Consider the following 27,722-nt stretch of genomic DNA (forward strand, 5'->3'; position numbering starts at 1 on the left):
CTTTAACACTACAGTGGACAGCTCGGTCAGTGTTAGGTGCACTTCAGTTTTTATCGTCGCGCTGTAAAGAAAACATTTCATCTGTCTTAGCGCGTTTCATGTTTTATTCATTAGTTTAATAAAAACACAAGAGGTCCGGACTGCAACAAGGCACAGGTATGTAATGCTATTAATGTAACGGCACGAATGTGTGTGTGTGTGTGTGTGTGTGTGTGTGTGTGTGTGTGTGTGTGTGCAGTTTACAATCCGATGTAGCCTAATCGTAATTTCCAAAATGTCCAAAACGAAATCAAAACTAAAAAAAAAAAAAAAAAAAAAAAAAAAAAAAAAAAGAAAATACTGTTTTAATTAGGCTTTATTTGGAAAACTAACCAAAATCTATATACTGTAATATTTGTCCAAGTGGCCACTGCTTATTTATTTATTTATTTATTATAGAGGACGCGTGTTTGAAGCATAGATGTATGCGCTCTGGTACTTTATTTACCTTTGTGTTTTGGATTTTGAGATTTCATATAATTGTATTAAAGTTATGCAAGCTTCATGTTAGCTGGTTTGTAGTTAAAAGTCTCGATAAAGACGAGTTCATTGTGTAGAAACCTGGCTTTAAAACACCTGACCTTTTTACTGTTTCATGTTATAAGGCTTCTTAATAAAGCAAAATAACAGCTTTTAAACTAAGCCAGTTTTATCTGTCATTTCGAACAATTAATGTTGCTTAAGTGTGATTGATCGCTGTAACTGTCTATTACTAAATATTCTCTGTGATCAGACTGTATAACAAGAAGAAAAATGAATAAACATTAATGATTAAAACATTAGTTGTTTGGTGGTTCGTCCCAGTCTCCCAGATATTATTGACACGATTCCACAGGGATATTTGAATGGCCTTCTGCTGCTGATGCACCATTTTACACCAATATAAATCTGATACTCAGCCTTTCTGTGTGTGTGTGTGTGTGTGTGTTAGATAGATAGATAGATAGATAGATAGATAGATAGATAGATTTTTATTTTTATTGCACAGTGGGATAAACTTGAAGGTTTTTAAATGTTCATGAAATTGATGGGTGGAGAAAAGAAGACTTTTGGATTTCATTCTGATTTGTGCCGGACAGACTGAAACAGCTCAAAGCAGAAGTGGTCTAGATATGAGGTCCAGAGTGTTTTTTCCAGCCCTCTTCCTTGTTTCTGAAGGGTGGGAAAGGCAGTAGTGATATTCTCTCAGCAGTCCAGACTGTCGGCTGTAGTCTTCTGCGGTCTGATTTAATATCTGATCCAAACCAGACAATCAGAGAAGTGCAGAGGACAGAAGCAGCTCCTGCGGCAGAATCGAACTGTAATGTGTAGAGTGTGCTGATGATGTGAAATCTGATGAGATCGGCTGTTAAGACACAGTTATCACACCGGATCTGGACTGCAGTGATGCCTTATCCTGCATATGAAGACCACATGTTTCAGATTTCTGTGTTTGTAATAGTATTTCACCCCTGTAGCTCATTTCTAATGGGTTAACCTGAATGCTTCAACATTCCCTGACCTGTCTTATGAACTTCCAAGATTTTCAGGAGGACAAAAACACCCTTCAAGTTCTGTCTTTAGTGTTTGGCAATTCAATAACAAGATATGACAGAATTCAGATTCATAAGGAGATCTTACAGGTTTCAGAATGAACACTAAAAGGTCTCAATCAATAATATTTCAAATGTAAATATCATTAAGATGTAGTATTTCTCCTCTAAAGATGGCTCAGTATCGCAGACTCTCAGACGGCAGTGCTGACAGCAGTATCTCAGATCCCAGCATAAACGTTTCTCCTGGTGTGATCAGTGAGTATAAACTTCACACTCAATTTGAGCAACATCAGTTTAATCTTAGCAGCATAAAGCATCAAATCTCCCACAGAAACCACAATCTGATGGCAATGATAGACCAGAGTGGACCAGAGTCAGAGGACTGAAAATGCCTCTTTTTTCATGTTTTCTTTATTAAGTTGAAAATTGGAATATATTTCAACAAATTTCTGATAACGTACAGGTATGACAATACTTGCATGTTTCTGCCTCATTAGACACACAGTTCAGTGTGGTGGCTACACATTTATGTTGTAACACACAATCTTTTTATTATTGTTTATTGTAACACAATGTCAGTGCCATAGAAACCAATGCAGATATTCCAGAAAATGAAAAAGTGCCACCGGACAAACTGAAGTGGAAGGTCAATCATTTAGATCAGATTGAGTCTGGATACACAAATAATTAGATTTGGAGTGACTGTGAATGAATAGTTAATTGTCTCCTATTAGCCTAGTAAACTAGACCCCATAAACACACAAAACAAACCCCACAAATAAATGAAATAAATGATTGAAATATAATAGTAATATTTTGTGTTGATTGCATTTAATACATTACACATTCAAGAAGATATTTGCAATTATTTTTATTTATTTATTTATTTATTTATTTTTTGCATGTTTGGACTGAGTTTTCATTGCATTCACACAGTTTTGACCAGCAGGTGTTTTCAGTGCTTCAAAATAATAATAATTTTGCAAAGCAATTGGTGCAGTTGATTCAAAGTTTGGAAAATCTTTGCTTCTCTTATCTCTAGTGATGGAAATTATTCTAAAACTTGTTTATAGAGGTGCTAAAAGAACACGGATACACCATGAAGGAAGAACTTGGACGAGGAGCTTCAGGAATAGCGTTTCTGGTGAAAGACACAGACGGAGATCCTTATGTGATCAAACAGATGAACTCCAGAGATGTAAGCATTACTGAATCTTACTAAAGTATTGAGCACAGAAGTGACATCTTTTTCTTTGCAATAAGAGTGTCACTTAAATGGAAGGTTTTTTCTTCTTCTTCTTCTTCTTCTTCTTCTTCTTCTTCTTCTTCTTCTTCTTCTATCTTTTTAGGGGGATGAGCTGGATACTGTCAGAAAGGAAGTCGAGATCCTGAAAACTCTGAACTTTGGATATATTGTCACTTATGTGAATTCATTTGAAGGTTTTTTTCTTTTTACACTAAAGTTCCTTTGCTCCAAATAGCGACTGAAGAAGGATAACACAATTAACTTAACAAAAAACATCAGTATAGCTTTTGGAAAATGAAGCTATTTTAATACATTCAGAGTTAAATTATTCTCTGACTGGATGTTAATTTATTTAGATAAAGAAGCGGGACGCATATATATTGTGATGGAGTATTGTGAAGGAGGTGACCTTTCAAAAATCATGGAAACACAGAAAGAAGAACGTTTTTTTGAAGAAAAACAGGTGAGTTTCTTATGCAGACATTCATGATTTAGTATGATATGACCCAAAAAATACAATCCTTGTGGGGACATTATACAACACACATGTTAGGTTTACATGTCTTATGGGGACATTTAGATGTAATGGTGACTGTACAAACTGTATATTCTCTCCCATTATACTAACCCTACCCCTAAACCTACCCATCCCACAAAACTTTCTGCATTGATAGATTCTCAAAAAATATAATTCTGTATGATTTATAGGCTTGTTTCCTCATGGAGACCAAAAAATGTCCCTACAAGGTCAGAACTGACTGGTACTTGTGGGGACATTTGATCCCCATAATGTAGGGAAAACCAGGACCACACAAACACAATCACTGACTCACACACTGGGATTTCTCCATGTGTGTAGATCCTCGACTGGCTGGTTCAGATTTGTCTGGCTCTGAAGTATCTCCATGAGAAGAAAATTATTCATAGAGATATTAAGCCTCAGGTATGCACTGATAAAGTTCAATAAATCACATCACAAAGTCAAATCTGTAAGACTCATGAGATTTCTGTTGTCATTGTAGAACGTCTTTCTGACTGAAGATGGTTACGTCAATCTAGGAGATTTTGGATGCTCAACAGCATTGGAAAGGTAAACAAAAAGCAGTAATGGGAACAAAATGAAAAATTCTTGGCCAAAAGCAAAAGTCCTGGACTGTTATAGGTTTGAGTTTACATTGTTTTTCCTTTGCAGAGCTGATGAATATGCTAGTTCAGTTGTGGGTGCAAAGCTCTACGTCAGCCCAGAAGTTTATCAGAGGAAATATAACTCCAAGAGGTATGCTTTTGGATAACTGAATGCATATAAAATATTGATATGTTCAGCATTATAAAACGGTAATCAAAATGACAATTTCCTTGATAAGGTCTTTCCACGAAGGTTGATTATTTTAGTTGTCTAAAAGTGTAACAGTTATGTACAGTACACTTAAATGAAAAATGAATTATGGAATCATATTTTTTAAGTAGCTGGCACATAACATTTTCTACAGTGAACACATACTTCTTGATTTTCATTGTCATGCATTGGCTGTTTTAGTGACATATGGTCATTGGGATGGTTGCTCCATGATCTCTGCATGCTTGATGTGTGGGTGAGTATTTTTTATTTATTTATTTATTTTCAAAAAAGCACCATATTTAATGTTTTTAGTCCGATGATGATGAAATGCCAAAAGGGTCAAATAATAAAAGAATGATTAAATAACTCAAATCAGGAAATCCAAACAATGAGTAAACTCCACAAGTTGTGCACAAATACAGGACCCTGATCATATCAAACTGAGGAACTAAATACACAGAGATCACGAACAGGACTAACAGGTGTGATGATCAAATCGTGTTCAGATTGTGGTGGGAACTTAGAACAAAGGAGATATGTGACTGAAGGGACACACAAATTAAACTAAACAGCATAACTGTGACAGAATGCTCTCCTTTGAGAAGGTGCAGCCTTGCGACGTAAAATGGCTGAGCAGGTAGTTCTGGAGATGGATGAAGGACTGGTGAAGGAGGAATCCCTGTTGGAAGGGACCAGGGTGGTGATGATGGTGGATGAGACCAGGGAGGTGAGAATGGGAGGAGTGGCCAGGTGGTACAACAGAGCCAGGATGCAAGCCCGTGACGGAGTCAACATAGGGAGGAGCCATGATGGAGTCTTGGCTGATGACAACCAGGGGACGACAGACGGAGAAGAAGCCATTGACAGTAGAGCCCTAGGCGCAGACAAAGAGCCAATAGGACCAAGTGATACACGGCGTAGCCGCAGCGAAAAATGTCCAAGGTGGTAAAATGTGGAAAGCTCTTGAGTCTGTGGCGCAGGCAGGGTGATGTTTGACGAAGGTGGAACCGTAGGGACAAGGGAGCCTGGTGGAGCCGAGGGTAGAGGCAAGGTGGAGCCGACAGGTTGACAGGTGTAGTGATGGGACCGGCAGCCGGAAGAGGAGCCGGGAGATCCACTTACTTGGGCGAAGCTGGCAACCCGTGACTCAGCATCAGTTGAGATGATGGGTTGAAGGGAATCAGCGAACGTGAGGCAGAAGGACTGGCTGAATCTGGATGAGGAGGAATGAGAGGGAGGCCGGTCAGGATTAGCAACAACAACACAATCGCAATACAGGGTGATGAAACAAGCTTTATGCTGGGCAGGACCAGCAGTGATGATAGCACAGGAGAGGGGCAGGCTGGGGAGCATTACCTTAGTTTCCCAATTGAACAACCAGTCCTCATTGTCTAGATGCACCAAAACTCCCACAGGAACAGATAGTGTCGGATCACACACTTGGTCAGACTCACTGTGGGATTTCGGCTCTGGGGCGATGGCCAGCGCTGTTCTCCTCCCAGGCTCTGGATCATTCATCACAGCAGATGAAAGCTCCCTGTCTGCGGTGGGCTCTGGTGTCACAAGGGTGCATGGTGGGGTTTGTTTCGGAGGATGGCCTGTTTCCATGTTCCCATCCTCATATCCATCTGAAGAACAAAACACACAGATAACGAACTTTAGGACTAGGGTGATAATTGAATCATTGTCCATGGCAACAGATTGTGGTGAGGACTTAGAACAAAAAACTTTTTCATGGTACACAGCAAAACCCCCAGTGTTAAAGGTTTAGTTCCCCCAAAAATGAAAATTCTCATTAATTACTCATCCTCATGTCGTTCCACACCTGTAAAACCTTCGTTCATCTTCAGAACACAAATTAAGATCCTTTTTTTTTTTTCTTTATTATAATCTGCTTGTAGTCATATCCAGCACTTTTGTTTTCCTTTTTTCCCTTCAACCCCTATTGACACTAAGCAGATTCTTATTTTATTTTTTTCCTCCACAGGCCGATAACATGCAGCGCCACATACTTCATGCTGTCAGTATGACAGGAAACCCCCCTCCCATCTCAGAGAGATACTCAGAGGAACTTCGGGAATTAATCAGTCAAATGCTCAGTCGTGACCCTAAAGACAGACCTTCAGCTGAAGAGATTCTAGCTAAACCGTTCCTGACAGATGCAGTAGACAGAAACAGCAGAACTCCAGAGGCACTGCTACAGAGTTTTGTGAAGTCTATCACCGCCTTTGATGAGGCCTACAACAAGCACTATAAAGACATTGAGGTTTTAGTTAGTGAGTGGGGAAGAATAACAGATTCGATGGAGTCTGCACATTACAGCGCCACAGCGGGGAGTCTGTCAGGTTCGGTGATCGGAGCAGCTGGAGGAATCACTGCATTAGCTGGTTTAATTTTGTCACCGTTCACTCTTGGGGCGTCTCTGATTGTTACTGGTGTTGGTGTTGGAGTAGGAGTTGCAGGTGGAGTAACAGGTGCTGCATCCACCATTACTAACACTGTACAACAAAAATCATTCAGAGAGAGCCTTGAACAAATTCAGCAGAAGTATGAATCTGCAAGCGAACCAATTCTCACACCACTGAATACACTGAGAAAGGTTCTGAGAAAAATCACAAAGTTCAGTGTTTTTTTCGGCACCTCAGCTTTTGACAAAGTGCAAATATCATGCAATGTAGGCAGAAGAAATGTTTTGTGTGCAACACAACTCATGAATTTGGGTCTGTTGGCAAATGTTAGCAGAATTGCTACTCAGACTGCAAGAGTAGGGCGAGTTGTAGCAGAAGCAGTCTCAGGAGTGTTAAGTGGACTGTTAGTCATACTTGATGTCGCCTTCATAGTGATAAATTCTGTAGACATTCACCAGATGAGACAGGGAAAAGTAGATGATCCAGAAAAGGTCCAATCCAGTGTGCTTAAATCCATTGCAGAGATGAGGAGAACACATAATGAGCTTTGCAATGTCCAGAAGGAAATACAAACAACAAGAGAGGAACTAAAAGACTATATAGAATTGGCCAGGGGTGACAGAGAAATAGACAATGATTTAAATAGTTTAAACATATAGATATGTTGACCATCAGGGTCACCTTGATTTTGCCAAGTAGGACATGTTCCTGGATCAACATCTTTGTTGATCCTGGAACAATATTCCAAACAACCAATCAGATTTGAGGGACAAGTCTACCGTTTATGTCAAGTTTAGGCTTGCAACCAGGGTTAGGTGCTTCTACATCAATGTTATTCACTTATTAATTATTCTTATTCACTTATTATTATCTTTCCCCTCTGATTTTAGGGATAAGTTATGGGTATAGGTTTAGGGGTAGGAATAGGGTTAAGACTACATTTTCAGACTGGAATGTTGTTCCAGGATCAACAAAATATGTTGATGAACATGTCTTACTTGACAAAATCACTATGACCTTCCAGTCAAAGAATCAGACAACATTATACATGAGAGTGAAGGGAATTTTTTTTTTTTTTTTTTTTTTTTTTTGTAGAAATCAATCTAAATATTTAATATGTTGCTCCGGAACAACCATAATTAATGTTTATAAAGTTCCTTTTATGTACTGATTGTTTTTGTAAAATTATGCAACAAAGTTAATTTTTACATTTTAATTTTACATTTTAATTTTAAAGTTTAGTTAATTTCATCTATACAGCAGCTCTGGAGAAAGGTGATGTCACTGTCCAGCTCAGTTCAATTCTCATTCAATAGTGTCAATGCAGGCGGATCAGTAATATTGTTGAATATCAAGTGAAACCAAACTTCATCAGGTGACAGAATGGACAAAAAAGAAAAGAAAACAACACTATAAATCAGACACTGTATATCCATTATACTCAAGTGTTTTCTATTAAATAGAGGTGTAGGTTTGATTATGGATTATAGCATTTATGGATTAATATTGACTTACATGTACTTATTGGGGTGTGTTTTAAAATTGTTTTTAGTGATATGTGGGTAAATGAATTAAAGTCAAATCTGTATCTAAACAATTCAAAGACAAAAACAATACAATTCTTCTGATATATGTGAGAATATTCTTATAAGAAAGTGTACTTAAGTTTAAAGAAAAATAATTTCAAGTGCGAATGGGCACAGTATATAATAGTATATACAGTATATATTAAACAATAAGAACATTTAAAGTATATTAACAAATATTGGACAGCACTCTTAAGTTCAAACTGAATCCTTTATTTTACATGTGCTTTAGAATGTCAATACATCAAAATAAATGTACTTCTTTAAAGCACTACTAAATTATTTAAAATGCACATTTAAGTTAAACTTACATATCATTACAAAGTGCATTTTTAAAAAGGGCACTTAAAGAAAATACACTTTCATTAGTTTCTTAAGTATACTTAAGTGATCTTTAATTTTAGTAATATTATATTATCTGCAAGTAAACTTTAAAAAAAAATTTAAAAGTAATTTTTTAAAAAACATGTTATCCACATGTTTGGACATATATATGTCTCCAGCAAACAATGGAATAAAGTCAATCTGGTTAGCAATAAGTGAAGCTGTAATGCTGTTTGTGGAGTTGTTCAGTCCTCCTCTGCTGAGATCTTGAGAGATTTAATGTCTTTTATCTTCAGATGATTTCATCTAAGCCTGTGGCTGAAGAAAGTTATAGTTTCTGTGTTTCTTTGTTTTCTATTCTTGTTTCTCTTTCCTTCAGTGATTCTGCTTGTTTGCAGCAGGTGTTCATCACTAATGCTCAATCATCACTTAATTAATCACTTTCATTAACTGCAACTCTGCTTCAGGTGGTGTTATTTAACAGTCTGTAGTGAGGACACAAACACAGACCAGTAATTTTAACACTGAGGGTTTTGCTGGGTGGCTCTTTAATGGTCTTGGAGGGTCTGTTCTTGACCACACCTCTGGTCTTGACTGGTCATGGTCTTGGATGTCCGTGTCTGCAGATTCAGCATTGCTTGTTGGTTGAGTCTCACAAGGTGGTTTGCGAAGTTTAAATCAAATCAAAAATATTATACAAGCCATAATTAGTTTGTAGTGAGCTCCGATTTACTTACGCCTGTCATTTTATGAAATAAAGCTTCAATAAATTGTGGAGCTGAAATTTGTATGATTATTAAACACTGCGTCACATGGGTTTGGAATGATGTGAAATTCAAAAGTTTGACCATGCTCTAGTGTAAGTCTGGGGATAATAATGAATCTTTTTCACAGATGAGTGAAATTACTGAAAGTCTGGAATCATTCACAACATACAAACATTTACTCTCATCTGATGTCTGATATGCTGAAAACTGCTATGATAATGCTTCGTTGTGTTCGCTCCTCACACAGAAGGCAGGGCTAAAGCTCCAAGCACATTCCTCTAGAAGCTTCTGATTGGTTAATTCATCATAGCGATAGAAAGAGATCAGCAAGATGTACTGAAACTAAACAGAAAATGTAATGTCACTATTTTCCATAGTAGTGTCACTTAACCCTCATGCACTGTTCGATGTCTGGTTACAGCCTGTGTGGTCCGGGTCAAATTGACCCTAATTGGATTTTAAAAAAAAAAAAATCACACTATGAAAAAAAACAAAAACCATTCAATCAAGTACAAATAATTAACTTTTAATATCAATACATTTAGAACAATATAAATAATACATTTCTGAATTTATGATGAATAAAAATGTTCATTTATTTTTAAGACCCTCCCCGCATCCGTGGGACATTTGCCATTATACATTTATAATAACAATATCTTAGTATAAACCTAAAGTAATCTTGACAAACTATATATCATTTGAAAGCGTTCAGACTCTAGTTTTTATATTTGGTGACTGATTTTCAAAATAAATGACAGCGCAATAGAGGAATAGCTATAGATTCTTCATTTGTGATGTGGCGCCAAACTATTCTTTCCGTATGTTTTTATGTGTTTTAGGGATTGAATTCAAATCAAATATTAACATTACTGCCAAAGCTACTTATGAACTACCAGTTCATAAATATGTTGAAAATTATGGAAATATATGGTTCAGAGCACTCAAACCATATATGGAAATCAAAGAGTCCTTATATGGTCACCGGTGGAGTCTGGATGTCATCTAGTGGAAAAGTTTGGTACTGCGCACAAAAAAACTTACTTAAAGTTCTTTTTTTGAGATATCAACCTAAAATTTTCAGATATTTAGCTCTGATTTTCTTGAAGTTTTAGAGTTGAATTTGTTTTGTAAAATATATATTTTATATAAAATATATATTTTTTTAAATATTTTAAATTTTAATCAATTTAAACTTTTAAACTTTTTTTATTTTACTTTTACAACTTTTTTTTTTTTTTTTTTTACTTCTCCAATAATCTGTGACATTTCGCCTTTAAAAAATATGCCAAACTTAAGTCTGTGCTCTAAAGTCAAGATTTTTAACAATTTAGGTTGGTAAAGTGATTTTTTTATGCTCAAAAAGTTGGACAGACAGTTAACAGGTAAAACAACTTTTTTTATTTTCACAAACTTTCAAAATAAAAAGTTGTTAAACTCAGTAAGACACTGGCACTTCAGTACTAGAGTTGAGGAGTTCTGACATACAGCACAAGAGTGTTTTGTATTTTGGGTCTGTACAGTTGCTTTTGAATGGTTTTCTATATGGGTCAAATTGAAACACGAACAGTAAGAACGTATAAAATTTCTGTGCACATTTCACAACACATCAGTGTGCTGAAACTCTGCATGCATGTTCATGACCCTAAATGAGAAAACGTCACAAAATTAAAAAAAAAAAAAAAAGTAACATGGGTTTAATTTTATTTCAGACATATTGAAAAAAGAAATGATAGCTCATTTTACCATCTGTGGCTGACAAAATATTTTTCAGGATTGGAATAAGTCGGAAGAAATAACTTGGCTCGGCTGCAGTTGCCAGATTTGGGATGAATGACGCCCCAGAATCGGCTCAAATACACTGGCCCTAGTCCAGCTGCCAAAACTGCCGGCATTGGGTCACAATCAAGCCAACAAGAATTGAACACTTACTCTGTACTGGTCCGAGATCTGGGAACTTAAACTGAGCCTACACTTGGCCACAATTTCACATTCATTACAGTTCAAAGAAATTAATTGGCATGATTGTTTTACTGTTTGAAGTTTCTGTTGATGTTTGAGTGTCCAGCAGATGGCGCCAAATCTCCATTCAAACTGATGACGAGATTTCAGTCATAAAGGCACATCCAGAATATCAGGCGTCTCCTCTATAGGATCACGTGATGCTGCTGCTGATGACGTCACTGCAGCTGAGAGGATTAAATGACGAGGAACCGGAAGTGAAAGTGAAAGTAAACAACCTTGAACAGCAGCTCGACTCCTGAGATAATATTACGCGCAGCGCTGTGTTTTATGCTCATATGTTGATTTAGTAATATTATGAATCATTTTGAGAATATACTGAGTTTTTGTTTCTGTTTTTTTATGAAGATGGCGACCGGAGATGCACCTCCTGAAACTCAGTTTACGCGCTTTAAATATTAAAACACAAATGCATTTGTTTGAGTTTGTATTAATCCATCCAATCCAGCTTCACATTGAGCTGATGAATATATTCATGTAGGCTACTGATGATTTTTAGTGACATTTTAAGTTAATTTCTTTCTCTTTCAGAGATCAGCTCCAGTCCAGATGATCCAATGATCCGGATTCTTCTGATGGACAGAAACACTCATCAGGAAACACTTTTATAATGTTACAAAAGATTTTTTAACTTTTAAACCTTTTTTAAACTTTTTTGAACTGTGTATTCATCAAAGAATCTTGAAAAAAACTGTATCAGGGTTTACATAAAAACATTAAGACAGTATGAAGAGAGAGAGAGAGAGAGAGAGAGAGAGAGCATTCCCAAAGTCAGTTCCTTCTTTTGTGTTTATTCTTAGACAGTGTGACTACAACATGGTAATTGATTAGATATTTACATAAAGATACAGAAATACAGAAAGATAATTACATTTTCAACAAGCAGGATCCAATGCAGAGCTCCAGACCCTGTATCAGTTATGCTGGTTATCAGACATATAAACATGAAAATAAATGGTTTGTTATTTTTTTAAAAAATCAATATTGGTCCATCTCTACTATTTATGAAATCATGCTGAATCTCAGAGTACAGAAGCACGAACTTCATTAGTGTATGCTCTTATAATGTCAATGAGAGAGCTTTTCATGAATTAAATTTTTTAAAAAGATAAAGAATAAATGACAATATAAATAACATGTACAGCACATCTGTCCTCTTCATTAAAGAACCCTGAGAGTTTCTGTTCAATCAATCTTTAGGAAGAGAGATAGAGGGAGAAGGTGAAAGGAAGGATGGAGAACGTGAGAGAAAGGGAAAATAAGAGGAGGTTGGGTGCGCTTCCAAAGTTGGAGTTGGATGTTGGATTGAATTCAACAAATCCAGGTGGGTTGCTGCCCATGTAAGACTTGATCCAGTTCTGGTACTGAGAGACTCTGGTGTACACGCCAGGATATTTAGGGAGAGCACATCCTTTACCAAAACTCACAATGCCGGACTGAATCCACAGAGAGTCTTTCTTACTGACCATTGGACCTCCAGAGTCTCCCTGTATTCACAAACATTCAGCATTTAAATCTCTGACAATATACAGTGAACATAACAGTAAAAGTATGCCAGCCGTGTGTCCACCAAAGCACTTTCCCCCCTGAGGCCTTTTTCAGTTGTTTGCAGTGGGAACGCTGAGCGTTTTTCTCTTGTCACCGAGAGTTGAACAATGTTCAACTTTGGGTAAAACCAAGAGAGTAATAGAGTAATAGTTTACTCTGTTGATATACATATTGTGTGGCATCCCCTTCCAGCAGTGTCCTTCAAGTGCGGAAAAACGCAGTTTATAATTCATCCTGGGCCTCATTTATAAAATGTTGTGCAGAAACCGCCCTAAATTTGATCTTACGGTCATTTCTCAGATGTGTGTGTGTGTGATTCATAGAATGAACGTACACACCGAAAACAAGAGTACGCCTCTCTTTAGACGTGAAATCTACAAATCACAAATGATCTTGTGTGCAGCTGAATGGTTTCACTTCTCTGCATGGTAAACGACACCTAATTAATGTCATTTACATATAAAAGATCACCAGTCATCGTCCAAATCCTTTAATTTAGAATGGCGAGCTGCAAGAAAAGCGTAGATTTCCAAAAGCCTGCTGACCAGGAAAAGTGTGTACGACTGCTCAGACCCTGACGTGATGCTAAACACTTTTCCATGTCAAAGACCGTTTTTATAAACATGAGCGTTGGCGTGGATTTAAGCGTATGCACTCTCTAAGATCAAATCTGTGCATGCGCACGCTTTATAAATGAGGTCCCTCGTGTGTGCAGCAAATATCCCACATAGTTGTGCATATAGACTGCACTGCAACTGCCTCTGCAGAACAGCTGTAGTATCAAAAATCAGTCTTAGTGTACGAGTTCATGATCGGTGGTGGAAGGTTGGCAGAGTAAAGTTTGCAGGTGACCAAAACTGGTGAGTAGTGTCTTATAAATTGCTTTGGATTAAAAAGTGTTAAAATGAATGACTGTCTTACCTGACATGAATCTTTTCCTCCCTTATTTAACAATCCAGCACAAATCATATTGCTTGTGATGCTTATGTTGATCCCTCCATAAGCTTTATAACAGTCACTGTTGCTCACAATGGGTATCATCACCTCCTGCAGTGTATTTGGAAGATCGGTATCTGTGACACAGATCAGAGGACACATTTTATGGCTTTTAAAAAACATTTCTAGGTAAATTATTGAGTTTTACAGTATTGTTTGTATTCATTTAATTGGTAAACAAATGTTCACTCACCTCCAGATTGTAGCGTGCCCCATCCAGTGACCCAGCTCTCTGTACCTGCAGAAAATACACTACCAGCCGCCGCCAGACAGACCGGCTTAATGTAATCAGAGAAAGGCACAGACGAGTTGAGCTGGACCAGTGCTATGTCATTGTTGTTGGGCTGATCGTTATAGTTACTATGTCTGATGATTCGACTCGCTGTCCTGATTATCTCATGAGGGTTTGAGCCGGATTGGTTCAAATGCCCAAAGTACATCACAATGTCAGGATCACTGATATCGCTAGACTCTCTATCTTAAGTTTTATTTAAGCTTTCAACATACTCGAAGCAGTGAGCTGCAGATAAAACCCAGTCTTTATTGATCAGAGTCCCACCACACAAATAGTCATGGACATGAATCCTGACTTGCCAAGGCCAGGATCCTGCCGTCGCATCCTCTCCTCCAACAATCCTGACATTGAGGGGGGCTCGACCACACACTGATGAGAGGAAAGACAATATGGGAATTCCCAATTAAAATGATATAATACATACAAGATTTGTGGAACAAGAGTTTTATGGTCGTTAAGAGTATGACAACTTACCATCTAACTGGCAGAGGGAACCTGGGAAACAGAGACCAAACAATTAGATGAACACGTACGAAACTGATAAACTGGTTTGTAGCCTGCAATCTCAAGCCCAAAGTATACTTCAACTGTCCATGTTCTGCGATGGTTAGTACACTGTCCTCGTCACGTAATTTCCATCATCAGGAGGGTTTTTGAATGTCTGTACACACCGTTCATGTGCAGCTCAGTTTTTGGGTGCATCTCAATCAACTTCCTATAGCTTCGAGCTTGTGAATCAGTACAAATCCGGGCACTGGTTCGGCTCGGCTTGCTTTACTTTAGGTTTGCTTTTCCACTGCGGTTTAGTACCGCTTCAAAGTGGGTGGGATTATAGACTGATCATATAGTAGCTCCTCGTCTACCAATGAGTCTGTACCTCATCTACTGACCACGATACAGCCATTTCTTTTTTTCAAGTTGTGTGCGACGGTAGTTTAAATCAAGTCACTTTGCGAACAAATGATAGTGCGGTGGCTGTTACTGACTCTTTATATCTAGCGGGTTTGGTGTCTCGTGTTTCAAATCCAGTGACGCTGGTAGTGACGATTCTCTCTGACCAGTCAGTGATCTGCAGTATTTACACGTATCGGTATGGCACACTTGGATCCTCCACTGAGGTGGTACTATTTAAGCGAGCTGTACCGTTTCGCATGGAGCTGTCTCATGCAGTGGAAAAGCACCAAAAAGTGAGCCGTACCAAACCGTACCATACAGTGGAAAAACACCAATTGACCGACACCGTGTCCTAACCAGACGCGATGCGATAAAATTCCAGCGACGAGCAGTTTGACTGTCCACACTAGACGCGACAATGAGAAGCGATAAAATCAATCAAAAACCACAGCCAATCAGAAGAGAGTGTGGGCGGGCTCTCTCGGCAAGAGCACAGCAGATACAATGAAATGAATGCAAGTACATCGTAAAATTCATAAATATTACACAATTTAAACATTATTTAAAGTACATACGGAGTGACTGAACCAATCTTTTATCATATAATACACTTGTTTGTTTGCATTGAGTTGACAGTTTGAACATTCTTGTGCCCATTTATTTATTTTCAAGATCTGAGGTGAATTAGCCAGTGTTGTTTCTACAGCTAAAAAGCTGGGAACACAGAATGATATTCAAACACACGTTAGACGATTTTAACATTAAATAAAGCACATAAATAGTACCTGATATTATCATTGCCATGCTTTGTGTTGCTGTTCCTGGTTAGGACAAAAACTCAGATTAACATGAAAAGATACCTTTTATCGCATGTCGCCGCGTCGCGTCGCGTCTGGTTAGGACACGGTGTGACAGCCAAACCCTACCTAAAATCACCCTATTTAAAGTGTATCAGTATCACAGGATTACTTTTTGATATGTGTATGTAAATTAAGATGTTATCAGTAATATTTATGGCAGAATAAGTGATAAATTGAGAAAAAAGTGGTGTGTGTGTGTATGTGTGTGTGTGTGTGTCTGCTGCACACTTTTAACGCAACTTCTAGCTGAGGACAAGGTGTGTTTATCGACAGATTATGGCATCTGCATCTGTGCATCTGTTGTCATAAATGGAGTTTGTACCTGAGGCTGCTCTTTCACTTTTCAAAAAGAGCAGGCTCAGGTATTGTATGGTTTGTTGGCACATACCGTTGGCATGCATCAAGATAATACTTTCACATGAATTACACTGTTTAGAGATTATATTGTTAAATGATTCCATTGTCTTGACATGAAAATAGTAGCTGAACCTGTCAGTCCTGGCCGTCTGTGAGCTACATTACGAATATCTTCGGCGGGAAGAAGCCGAAGATATTCTTCTCTCTAATAAAGGCATGTGTAACAAGTAGAAATATGGTGTGGCCCCTTTAAGAGCTGCGCGCTCCCGGTTGAACTGTATCGAACGACTCAAGCACCGCATGTATGCGGGTTATTTCTGTTTTTCTGTTGCTCATTTAAAGTTATTTTCTTTATTAAGTAACGCTGTAGACGGCATAACATTTGCGACGGAACATTTGCGATAAAGTAACAGTGTAACTACAGTAGGAGGCTCATGCGCTTGACAGCAGCTCTATAGAGAAAATACAGTGATTTCAAGGTTACTACATTGCGTATTTATATTAATAATGGCCATTTATTATTGAATGGTTATCAGGAATTGGCTGTTGAGAGCTACTACTTGGTTTAATGTAATTTTCATCTAATAAATACAATCTACATAAAGCATCAGGTTTGATATTTTTTCAAAGAGTGGGTGAATAGTTTGCTTAAGTGTTTTATGATTAAGATTGTCTTGATTTATGGTAAATTTGCACTTTTTTCTTTTTTTAACTGTGTGTGGCAAAATAGGCTAACTGAAATTACACACAACTGCACGTCTACACTGTAAAAAATAGATTTTTTGAAGTTATAAATGAAATATTAATGGATTGTGTTTTACAAGAAAATACTATTTCAGTCTTTCTACTTCAGAATTTCACATTTAATTCAATGTGTTACTTGCCGTTTCTTTGTAATTAATTTACAAAGTAAAATGTAATTAATTTACAAAGTTTCTTTGTAAGTAATTTCTGAGTTAAAACTGTTTCTACACCAATTATCTTTAGTGTACTCTGTTCCTGATATGTGTTTGCGACACTCTCCAAACTCCCATTTCTAATTTTAAATGAAATATTTATTATTAAACCATTAATATTATTAGTATTTACAGTACTAAACTAGCAGTAAAATAGACAGCTACTCATTCTTTATTATTATCACGATTTTCCATATTTTCGAACAATTTAGCTTCATTTACTCAATCAACCAACATATGTATTTGCCATTGAATAAGTTCATACACATTTAACTCATCCAATAAAAAAATGATATAAATAAATACATCTTACATTTTTAAATAAATTCGTACTAAAAGCACAACATGCTGTATATTTATCCTCAAAACAAGTTTCATGAATTTAAGCATAAGGCTTTAGATCAAAAAGTATTTTGAGATTATGAGAAACACAAATTCAGTAAAGTTGGTAGTGTTTGTGTTTGTAGTCGATTATCGATTTATGTTACAAAAGTCCCTAGTAACTGCAATTCAACTAAGACATTTAAACATTAAACATATAGCTAATTTAACAGATTTGTGTAAGATCTTACCTGCTATGCTGAGAAGTATGGTCCCAACAACACTCAAAGCTGTGTTAAACTTCATACTTATGTTCTGGTCTGGTTCAGACTGCTGTTTCTTCAGCTGTCAGGATAAAGAGAAGTAAAAGCAGGTACTGCCACGTTCATCAAGTGTTCTCTGCCCCTGCCACCATGAGACTCTGTCAGTTTTTACAGTACACGCCCTGGACACCTTCACAGGTAATGTTAAGGTTTACTATTAGGTGCCTTTCAGTTCAAGGTCACTTCAATACACATTAAATGGAAAGTTCACCCAAAAATGAACATTGTCCCATGATTTACTCACCCTCAGGACAGGTGTACAAGACCTTCTTTCAGACGAACACAATCAGAGTTTTATTAAAATATATCCTGGCTCTTCCAAGCTCTTCTGAAGTGAATCTATGGGTGTTTGTGAGAAAAATATCCATATTTAAAACTTCATAAACTATAATGACTAGCTTCTAGATGGTTGACTTACAGAAAAACCGTGACTGACATGACAAATAATGTAGTTGAACTGCTTAGACAACGCTATGTCCTACGTCATTCGTCTCAGATATTTTTCATGGATATTTTTCTTTAAAAAAACCCATCAATTTGCTTACATTAAAAGTCTTTCATTTTCTTTTTTTACTATCATAAACTTCCCTGTCTGCCGCTTACTTGACTCATGAAATAAACAATAAACCTCTCCAGAGTTTCTAAGAATCTTAGTCTCCTCCCCTTTTGTTATTTTAATTGTCTTTTTAAAATTAATTTGTTCTAGTATTAAACAGAAAGATACATACATATGTATAACACTGTTCAAATGTTTTGTTCAAATCAAAGTCTCTTCTGCAAAAGGCAGCATTTATTTGATAAAAAAGATAAAAGTTTTGCTAGTGAGTTCATTACAGCAAAAGGAAATAATGTATGAAAGGACAATAAATTTACATTTACATCTTCTGTGTAAAAAAAATGTTTTTGTTTTTTTAAACGATTTGCTGAGTTTCCTTCATCAACACTGTAAAATAAGTTATTTTAGTGTCACTAATACTGTTTCTAACTGTTCATAACATTTTCATATCATTTACTAAAATGTTATGCATTGATGATGACTTTCTAGCCAGTAAAGCCAGTTTAACCAGATTTATTGGGCGATTAACATTTCCTCAATCCAGTGGTTGACAGGAGTTTTTAATAATCTGCTGATCATCTCTATATCATGAACAGCAATATTTGGAATAAACACAACAATATTATGACAACCTTGGAAACAAATCATGCTCACACGCTCCGATACGATTAAATGAAAGTCCTTGAATAAGCAGTTTTAGCATATTTAAAAATTACAATTTTAAAATCAGTCAGCGCTATAGAAATGTATCTACATATTTACAAGTAAAGTTTTATAATATGAAAAGGCTGTTTTCTATGATCTTTATATCCAGTGGCCATGGTGAGATTAAAGTCTGGGACACACTTAGCGATTGTAAGGCTGATTATGAATGTAATTTGATACTTACGACTGATCATGCCCAAACGAGTCAGAGCCAGTTGCGTTCAGTCAGTGTTTAAATTCTGTGTGTAAGTATTTAAATCTGCTTCAGTCGAAGGAAACAGACTTTGTGTGTTGAGCTCAGTCAGTCTTCATGTTTTAGTTAATGTTTTAAGTGTGTCCCCGGCTTAAGTGAACATGTTCCTCCAATCTTTTGTTAAAAAAGAATAAAAACAAGAGTGACCAACTGATTCTAGAATAGATTCCAGCGATTCCAGAACAAGGATTCAGAATTGAAATCAATCAATCTAAAAAGTGGAAATTTCACCATCACAGACGTGACAAACATTGACACATCGTCACCATATAGCTTACAGTTGTGCTCGAAAGTTTGTGAACCTTCAGAATTTTCTGTATTTCTGCATAAATATGACCCAAAACATTTTCAGATATTCCTAAAAGTAGACAAAGAGAACCCAATCAAACAAATGAGACAGAATATTATACTTGGTCATTCATTTATTCAGGAAAATTATACAAAATTACATATCTGCGATCTGCAAAAGTATGTGGAGCTTTAAGATTAGCAGAAGCTGAATCTCAGAACTGTTTTGAGATGTTTTCAGTCGATTGGATGACATTCAGGTGTCAGATCCAGCAGTGCACCACACGTGACATGATAAAGCATCTCTTCCAGAGAAATCTGTCCTGATCAGCTGCAGAGAGAGACACGACAGACAAACATCATCCACAGTTATCAAAGTTCATCTTCAGGAGCAGCAGTGTGAGATTCAGATCGACCCAAAGATGAAGTTCCTCTCCAAATAATTTCATTTTAAACTGTTTCTAATAATGTAATTTTATTTTTATGAATTTTATTCTTATATATAATTTTGCGTTATGATTTAAATTATGCAAATATGCTTTACTATTTCCATGCAAATGCAAGATATTCTTTCATGTATCTTTGAAACTGGACACTTCTCTTCTTCTCTTGAAATGCTTTGGCTCTCATAAATCAGTAAAGAAAGAGATTGTCTCATTCGGTGTCACTTTTACTTAAAGGATTAGTTCACTATAAAATGAAAATTAACCCAAGCTTTACTTAAGCCATCCAATGTGTATATGACTTTCTTCTTTCTGATGAACACAATCGGACTTATATTAATAAATATCCTGACGCATCCGAGCTTTATGATGGCAGTGAACGGGATCAACGAGTATGAGCTGAAGAAAGTGTCTCCATCATAAACGTACTCCACACGGCTCCAGAGGGTTAATAAAGGCCTTATGAAGTGAAGCGATGTGTTTGTGTAAAAAATATACATATTCAAACAAGTTATGAAGTAAAATATCTAGCTTTCATGCCTTATGTATTCAGCTTACAAAAAAAAAAAAAAAACTTGAAAAGGGGAAGGTGTAGGACGTAGCGTAATCTTTTTCAACTGCGAGAGTTTTACACTTTCTTCATAAGTCTGGCCGACATTATAAGCTTTTTAAAATGACTTTCAATTTGTTCTTAAGACTTCTGTGGTATGTTCTTATTCAGAGTCTTAAAACGCTATAAATCAAGCCTCGGTAGTTTTGTAATCAATTAAATTTATTCAAATTGGTTGTTCTTTTTATAACAAACAAACAAAATCGTATAAGCAAATAAAACTTCATCACTGAAGTATAAGATACAATAATCAGGCTTTGAATCAAATGTGTATCAGCTCTGGGCAAATGTGTGTTCATCTTTTTATTTTATGTTACATCTTCTGTTGTTTAATGAATGTGTATTGCATTATGTAAGTGTTGTGTGTTACCATGATGGTGTTTTGTGTTTGCATCAATGACTCTGTGCACCTTCTATATATTAGTATATACTTCAGCTCGTGGAAAAGCTACTTGTGACGATTCTTCATGTGGCTTTCTCATTTACCACCTGGATTATATGGAGGTTGTCAGTATATGTTAAAGGTACAAAACAGATTTTAGTAGTAGTGTGCATTGTTGAATTTACTGGTTTACATTCAAACTTCTAACTGAACCAAAAGTTAAAACAAATTTCCCATCACTCACTGAGAGAGATGTTTAATACACATATGTAAATATTTTATTACAGACGTTTTTCACACTTTTTGAAACGGCAATGCTTTTCTTTAATTATTTATTACATTCTATAATAACTTTTCCTTTATGCAAAGAAAATTCATACATGTGTTAGTTTTGATGCAGTAATTTGTTTAATGTTAAAAGTACATATTCTCAGTTCCTTAAACCAAAGAAGAGCAGAGCAGCAAACAAGCTTTATTCAGTATCAGATAGTGTATCATATTGAGTTTCTGCTGGTCTTTGCTGTAGAATCTGAAGTTCAGCTGGATTCACTGAAACAGGAGGTAGAAGAGCAGAGGAGACAAGAGCAGGAGGAAGCTTCCCTTATACACTCCGTCTAATCAAGACAGCAAGGAAATTCGTATTAATTAACACCACACTACTACTACTATCACTACTGCTACTACTAAGAAAACTGCATCTTTGTTGTTGATCAATTTCTCACAACTTTTTAAAAACAATAAAAACTTTGAAAATACTTGACTAATTCATCAGCTTCTCCTTTTCATGCTGCTATAGCTTTACACTATTTTTGACTACTTTTAATATTGTGCTGCTTATTAACAATCACATGTTCATATTGAATTATTATTGTTTGTAAATTGGCCTCATTTTGAGTTACTGTGGATGAGATCAAACTGCTAGTGCATGATGAAATAAAGGCCAATACCTGCTGCATTGCAAAGATCAGTGTCACAGCAGCTATAAGACTGTGTCCCTGGTTCACATTTATCTAGGCACCCTTTAGTTGTGATAGACACCTTAGCGAACCCTGTAAAAAACACATAAATGCTCAAATAATAGGATAATAAAAAAAATCCAAGATTAGCAGTTTACAAGTATACTTTCTCTCCAGCAGTATGATCACTTATACAGCAGATTTCCACATTATTCTGGACTTACCAATGGATTGTTCTACCGTACCGCTTGCACATTTAAAATTTCCATCTGGACATGTCTCCACTTTCAGTTCACAGGAGCCCGTCAAAACAGATGTGCACGAGTAACACTTGAGAGAATATCCTTACAAACAGAGAAAGACATTGAGTTAGCTCTCTACAGTATGACTAGCAAATAATGCATTTCAATATTTGCTGCTTTTTGTACCTCCAGTGAGAAAAATGAAAAGAAGAACAACGGAGACTTGCAGATCCATCATGTGTCAGAAACAGAATGACTATACAGAAATAATGCTTCAGGTTCTTTTATGTCTGTTCAGAAAGGGTTGGGTTTAGTAAGGACACATTGTGAAATACGCAAGGCACTATGAAAGTTACTGCTAAGAAAAGGGAATCTGAAACTTCATCAGGTTGGGGCTCATTTGTGAAAACAGGCAGAATGAGTTTCTGTGGAAAAGCCCCCCGCCCCAGTACTTCTCCAGAAACAATTTGATAGTTTTGATAGTTACATAATTATTTCCTGTTCCTAGTATTCCGTTCTGCTCTTTGTTAACATAACCCAATGTTGTCTCACGCACATGATCAAATTTCTAACACTGAGGTTATAGTTTGAGATAAATCGATTATACTGTAACAAGAAATAATTTTCTTTGGTTAACCGTTTGGCAAACCCATTCTACAGATCCTACACTCCAAAAAAGGCTGGGTTAAAAACAACCCATTTGGCAACCCAGCACTGGGTAAATACTGGACTGAACAAATGCTGGGATAAAGTAACCCAGCAAGTTGGACTGAACATTTTAACCCAGCAGGGTTGGGTTGTACAATTTAACCCAAAGTCTGCTCACACTGTTATTGTCATGATCCCTGCCTGTGTCCCCTGTCTTCATTGTTGTGTTCACCTCTTGTTTCCCTGCTGCTGTTCCCTTGTTTGTTACCATGGACACTTATTGGACCATACCCATTGTTTCCTTGTTTAGCTTGTTAGTTCCTGTGTATAAGTAGCGCTTGTGTTTTGTCAGTTGGTGTATGTATTCCTGTGGTCTTTTTCTCCTGGTGTTTCCCTTGTGTTTGCTGCTTCCTGTGTTTGTCCATTTTATGGAATACTGGAATAAATTATATACTGCACATGGATCCTCTTCACTGGCTCCCTAGTGAAAAAAAAAGTATGCTAAGTATACTTGCAGCAAGACTAATTATTAGTATATTTCAAGTGTGTCAATGATTAGTTAACTTAAAGTGTGCTATTTTGAAACAACTAATTTTGTACCAAGTATATTTTAGTTGTAATTAAGTTGTATAAAAACACAACTTTAAGTATATTTAGTGTACTTTTGTGTGCTAAATTGGACCAACTTCAAGTATACTTAGTACACTTTAAGTATATGCCTGTGTAGGGACTAATTACATGCTTGATTAGTGATATTAAAGTGTACTTAATTTGTGTTATAAGTATACTTTATTTGTTTTAAGTACATTTGATTTGATTTGACATTTGATTTAAGTACATAACAAAAATTACGAGTGTCTTCCGAACACACAAGCGATACACAATGAATATATTATTTTACAGGTAATAGTATACTGTATGCTCAGTACCTTTGGCTTATTCCAAATACTAAAAATGACACACTTTGCAGTCAATAACAACACACTTTGTTATTACTCATACTTTATATAATATAGTCAACATTTGAAGTGGTTCTAAAACCTTCTTCTTAGGACAACTTTGCTGAACTTTTTTGATCCACTTCAAATGTTGACTACTGTACTTTGAATTACATAATCTCACACATTACAGTAATATAATTGTGCTACTATTTAAATACAGTTTAATGAATTACTTAGGTGACATTTTCCCAAAGTTGAATGCATTTGTTTTCAAGGCCATTAAAATAAATAAAATGTAACAACATCACTAATGAAGAGACATATTTCATTAATAAATCCAATGGTTTTTATTTAAACTTAACATAGATTCAGAAAAACTTACCATGTTTTTCATTAAAGAAAAAAAAAAAATATTGGACCAATGGTGACCCTCTATACACAAATACAAATTACACATTATATTCCATTTTCTGCTGAGCTGCTCATTATTGTGTCTGATGGCCGCAACACAGAGGCAGTGACTGCAGAAACTCGTGAAGAACAGCATCTGTTAACAGAATATACAAGAGACATGAGGTCAGACAGCATGATCAACTCTTTATTCACGTTTACAATAGTCTGTCTGAATCCTACATTGAATCAATAATATTTTTGAACAGTAAATGAGGATTAGCAGCAGGGAACTGTATCAGTATGGCATGTCGATATTGTTTTCGGTACATAGTTAAGCATACAACACTTAAGGAATTAATATTGCACAGAATACGGGCCGATTTGACCAATCATATGAACGGGGCATTTTGGTGCTGCATACAAACATATAAACCACCACAAACTCAAAAAGGAGATATCAAGCAACAAAATCTGATTGGTCACAGACCGAGTTGAAGAGACATTTGAATTCCGAAGTCTCAAGTTTAACAACTCAACATATTTTTTCGCATGTAAAGTTACTTGTGCTGCTGGTGTGTTGTTTAATATAGATATGTGTGTACGATTGTAAAATGATTCTGCCAGTGTAAACTTATTAAACATATATAAACATATTTACGAAGCTGGCAACCCATGGACCCTTGGCTCGGCATCAGTTAAGATGATGGATTGAAGGGAATCAGCGAACATGAGGCTGAAGGACTGGCTGAATCTGGATGAGGAGAAAGGAGAGGGAGGCCGGTCAGGATTAGCAACAACAACACAATCTCAATACAGGGTGATGAAACAGGCTTTTTGCTGGGCAGGACCAGCAGTGATGATAGGGGCAGACTGGGGAGCATTACCTTAGTTTCCCAATCGAACAACCAGTCCTCATTGTCTAGATGCACAAAACTCCAACAGGAACAGATAGTGTCGGATCACATACTTCTTCAGACTGTTGGATTTCGGCTCTGAGGCAATGGCCAGCGCTGTTCTCCTCCCAGGCTCTGGACCATTCATCACAACAGATGAAAGCTCCCTGTCTGCGGTGGGCTCTGGTGTCACATCCATGCCTGGATAGGCTCTAGGCAAGGGTGCATGGTGGGGTTTGTTTCGGAGGATGGCCTGTTTCCATGTTCCCATCCTCATATCCATCTGAAGAACAAAACACACAGATAACGAACTTTAGGACTAGGGTGATAATTGATCATTGTCTATGACAACAGATTGTGGTGAGAACAAAAGAGACAAGTGACTGAAGAGATACAAAAAGCCTTCATTCATCTTCAGAACACAAATTAAGATATTTTTTATGAAATCCGAGAGGTATATTCTCATCCATAGGCAGCAATTTAACCAACACTTTCAAGGTCCAGACCTTGAAAGTTTTGGTTAAATTGCTATGGACGGATTTCATGAGAATATCTTAATTTGTGTTCTGAAGATGAAAGAAGGTCTTTGATTATCTGGTTCAGGTGTGTTTAATTGGGGTTGGAGCTCCTTTTTTTTTCATTATAAACTGCTTGTAGTCATATCCAGCACTTTTGTTTTCCTTTCCTTTTTTTTCCTTCAACCCCTATTGACACTAAGCAACCCTCCGGGTTTCCTGTCATCCTGACAGCATGAAGTATGTGGCGCTGCATGTTATCGGCCTGTGAAGGAAAAAAAATAAAATAAGAATCTGCTTAGTGTCAATAAGGGTTGAAGGAAAAAAAAAGAACAAAATACAAAAGACACTCAGAGGAACTTTGCGAATTAATCAGTCAAATGCTCATTCAAGACCGTAGAGACAGACCTTCAGCTGAAGAGATTCTAGCTAAACCGTTACTGACAGATGCAGTAGACAGAAACAGCAGAACTCCAGAGGCACTGCTACAGAGATTTGTGAAGTGTATCACCGCCTTTGATGAGGCCTACAACAAGCACTATAAAGACATTGAGGTTTTAGTTAGTGAGTGGGGAAGAATAACAGATTCGATGGAATCTGCACATTACAGCGCCACAGCGGGGAGTCTGTCAGGTTCGGTGATCGGAGCAGCTGGAGGAATCACTGCATTAGCTGGTTTAATTTTGGCACCGTTCACTCTTGGGGCGTCTCTGATTGTTACTGGTGTTGGTGTTGGAGTAGGAGTTGCAGGTGGAGTAACAGGTGCTGCATCCACCATTACTAACACTGTACAACAAAAATCATTCAGAGAGAGCCTTGAACAAATTCAGCAGAAGTATAAATCTGCAAGCGAACCAATTCTCACACCACTGAATACACTGAGAAAGGTTCTGAGAAAAATCACAAAGTTCAGTGTTTTTTTCGGCAGCTCAGCTTTTGACAATGTGCAAATATCATGCAATTTAGACAGAAGGAATGTTTTGTGTGCAACACAACTCATGAATTTGGGTCTGTTGGCAAATGTTAGCAGAATTGCTACTCAGACTGCAAGAGTAGGGCGAGTTGTAGCAGAAGCAGTCTCAGGAGTGTTAAGTGGACTGTTAGTCATACTTGATGTCGCCTTCATAGTGATGGATTCTGTAGACATTCACCAGATGAGACAGGGAAAAGTAGATGATCCAGAAAAGGTCCAATCCAGTGTGCTTAAATCCATTTCAGAGATGAGGAGAACACATAATGAGCTTTGCAATGTCCAGAAGGAAATACAAACAACAAGAGAGGAACTAAAAGGCTATATAGAATGGGCCAGGGGTGACAGAGAAATAGACAATGATTTAAATAGATTAAACATATAAACATGATTCCAGTCAAAGAATCAGACAACTTTAGTGAAGGGAAAAAATTGAGTTTTTGTAGAATCAATCTAAATATTTAATATGTTGCTCTGGAACAACCAGAATTCATGTGTATATAGCGCTTTTTACAATACCGATTGTTTCAGTAAAATTATGCAACAAAGATTGTTTTAGCTGAACAGCTTTAGAAGAAAATAGTGTCATTGTTCAGCTTAAGTCAGTTGATTCAGCTCTGTTGTAAAAATCATCCGTTATTAATTTAGTTGATTTCATCTATACAGCAGCTCTGGAGAAAGGTGATGTCATTGTCCAGCGCATTTCAATTCTCATACAATAGTGTCGATGCAGGCGGATCAGTATTATTGTTGAATATTAAGTGTCCCAGACTAAGCAAGCCAGAGGAGACAGCAGCAATGAGCTCAAACTCCAACAGGTGACAGAATGGACACACACACAAAACCTATACATCACTGATGTATATATATACACTGTATACATCCATTATACACAAGTGTTTTCTATTAAATATGTGGTGTAGGTTTGATTATGAAATAATCAGTCTGGTTAGCAATAAATGAAGCTGTAATGCTGTTTGTGGAGTTGTTCATTCCTCCTCTGCTGAGATCTTGAGAGATTTAATGTCTTTCATCTTCAGGTGATTTTATCTAAGCCTTTGGCTGAAGAAAGTCATAGTTTCTGTTTCTCTTTTTTCTGTTCTTCTTTCTC

The 27,722-nt window shown here is 36.8% G+C and overlaps 2 protein-coding genes and 1 long non-coding RNA gene across 5 annotated transcripts; 1 reads left to right on the forward strand and 2 right to left on the reverse strand.

Moving 5' to 3' along the window:
- On the forward strand, positions 1 to 27,433 carry LOC127509726 (serine/threonine-protein kinase Nek1-like). Of its 3 annotated transcripts, XM_051888645.1 has the most exons (11): positions 2 to 156; positions 1,745 to 1,829; positions 2,648 to 2,772; positions 2,924 to 3,014; positions 3,177 to 3,283; positions 3,680 to 3,763; positions 3,843 to 3,910; positions 4,013 to 4,096; positions 4,358 to 4,412; positions 6,147 to 6,621; positions 26,392 to 27,433. In XM_051888645.1, exons 2-11 carry the CDS (start codon positions 1,745 to 1,747, stop codon positions 26,994 to 26,996), a joined length of 1,779 nt encoding a protein of 592 aa, XP_051744605.1. In that variant the 5' UTR covers positions 2 to 156; the 3' UTR covers positions 26,997 to 27,433. The 3 variants fall into 3 exon arrangements, with proteins under 3 accessions (XP_051744606.1, XP_051744604.1, XP_051744605.1); XM_051888646.1 differs by lacking the exons at positions 6,147 to 6,621; positions 26,392 to 27,433 and adding an exon at positions 11,019 to 11,781 and having other exon boundaries at positions 1 to 156; XM_051888644.1 differs by lacking the exon at positions 26,392 to 27,433 and having other exon boundaries at positions 1 to 156; positions 6,147 to 9,261.
- LOC127509727 (trypsin I-P1-like) lies at positions 11,962 to 17,897 on the reverse strand. Its single transcript, XM_051888647.1, has 6 exons — positions 17,745 to 17,897; positions 14,580 to 14,600; positions 14,318 to 14,474; positions 14,004 to 14,284; positions 13,736 to 13,887; positions 11,962 to 12,753 (listed from the first exon to the last, which is right to left on the reverse strand). Exons 1-6 carry the CDS (start codon positions 17,797 to 17,799, stop codon positions 12,463 to 12,465), a joined length of 957 nt encoding a protein of 318 aa, XP_051744607.1. The 5' UTR covers positions 17,800 to 17,897; the 3' UTR covers positions 11,962 to 12,462.
- Positions 20,813 to 22,600, reverse strand: LOC127509728 (uncharacterized). The gene is made up of 4 exons (XR_007929357.1): positions 22,438 to 22,600; positions 22,234 to 22,353; positions 22,001 to 22,102; positions 20,813 to 21,667 (listed from the first exon to the last, which is right to left on the reverse strand). It is a non-coding gene; the product is annotated as an uncharacterized LOC127509728 (long non-coding RNA).
- Positions 27,434 to 27,722: the final 289 nt, after the last annotated feature.

The sequence above is a fragment of the Ctenopharyngodon idella genome, chromosome 3 (assembly GCF_019924925.1).
Source record: "Ctenopharyngodon idella isolate HZGC_01 chromosome 3, HZGC01, whole genome shotgun sequence".
Taxonomy (NCBI): Eukaryota; Metazoa; Chordata; class Actinopteri; order Cypriniformes; family Xenocyprididae; genus Ctenopharyngodon; species Ctenopharyngodon idella.

Excerpts from the sequence above, each read along its gene's own strand:
- LOC127509726 (XM_051888644.1), top strand. The coding sequence starts at position 1,745 with ATGGCTCAGTATCGCAGACTCTCAGACGGCAGTGCTGACAGCAGTATC. Across the intron at positions 2,773-2,923 it reads AACAGATGAACTCCAGAGAT|GGGGATGAGCTGGATACTGT; the intron begins GTAAGCATTACT and ends CTATCTTTTTAG. Across the intron at positions 3,284-3,679 it reads GTTTTTTTGAAGAAAAACAG|ATCCTCGACTGGCTGGTTCA; the intron begins GTGAGTTTCTTA and ends CCATGTGTGTAG.
- LOC127509727 (XM_051888647.1), bottom strand. The coding sequence starts at position 17,799 with ATGAAGTTTAACACAGCTTTGAGTGTTGTTGGGACCATACTTCTCAGC. Across the intron at positions 14,285-14,317 it reads TCTGCAGCTCACTGCTTCGA|AGAGTCTAGCGATATCAGTG; the intron begins GTATGTTGAAAG and ends AACTTAAGATAG. Across the intron at positions 13,888-14,003 it reads GGGCACGCTACAATCTGGAG|ATACCGATCTTCCAAATACA; the intron begins GTGAGTGAACAT and ends TCTGTGTCACAG.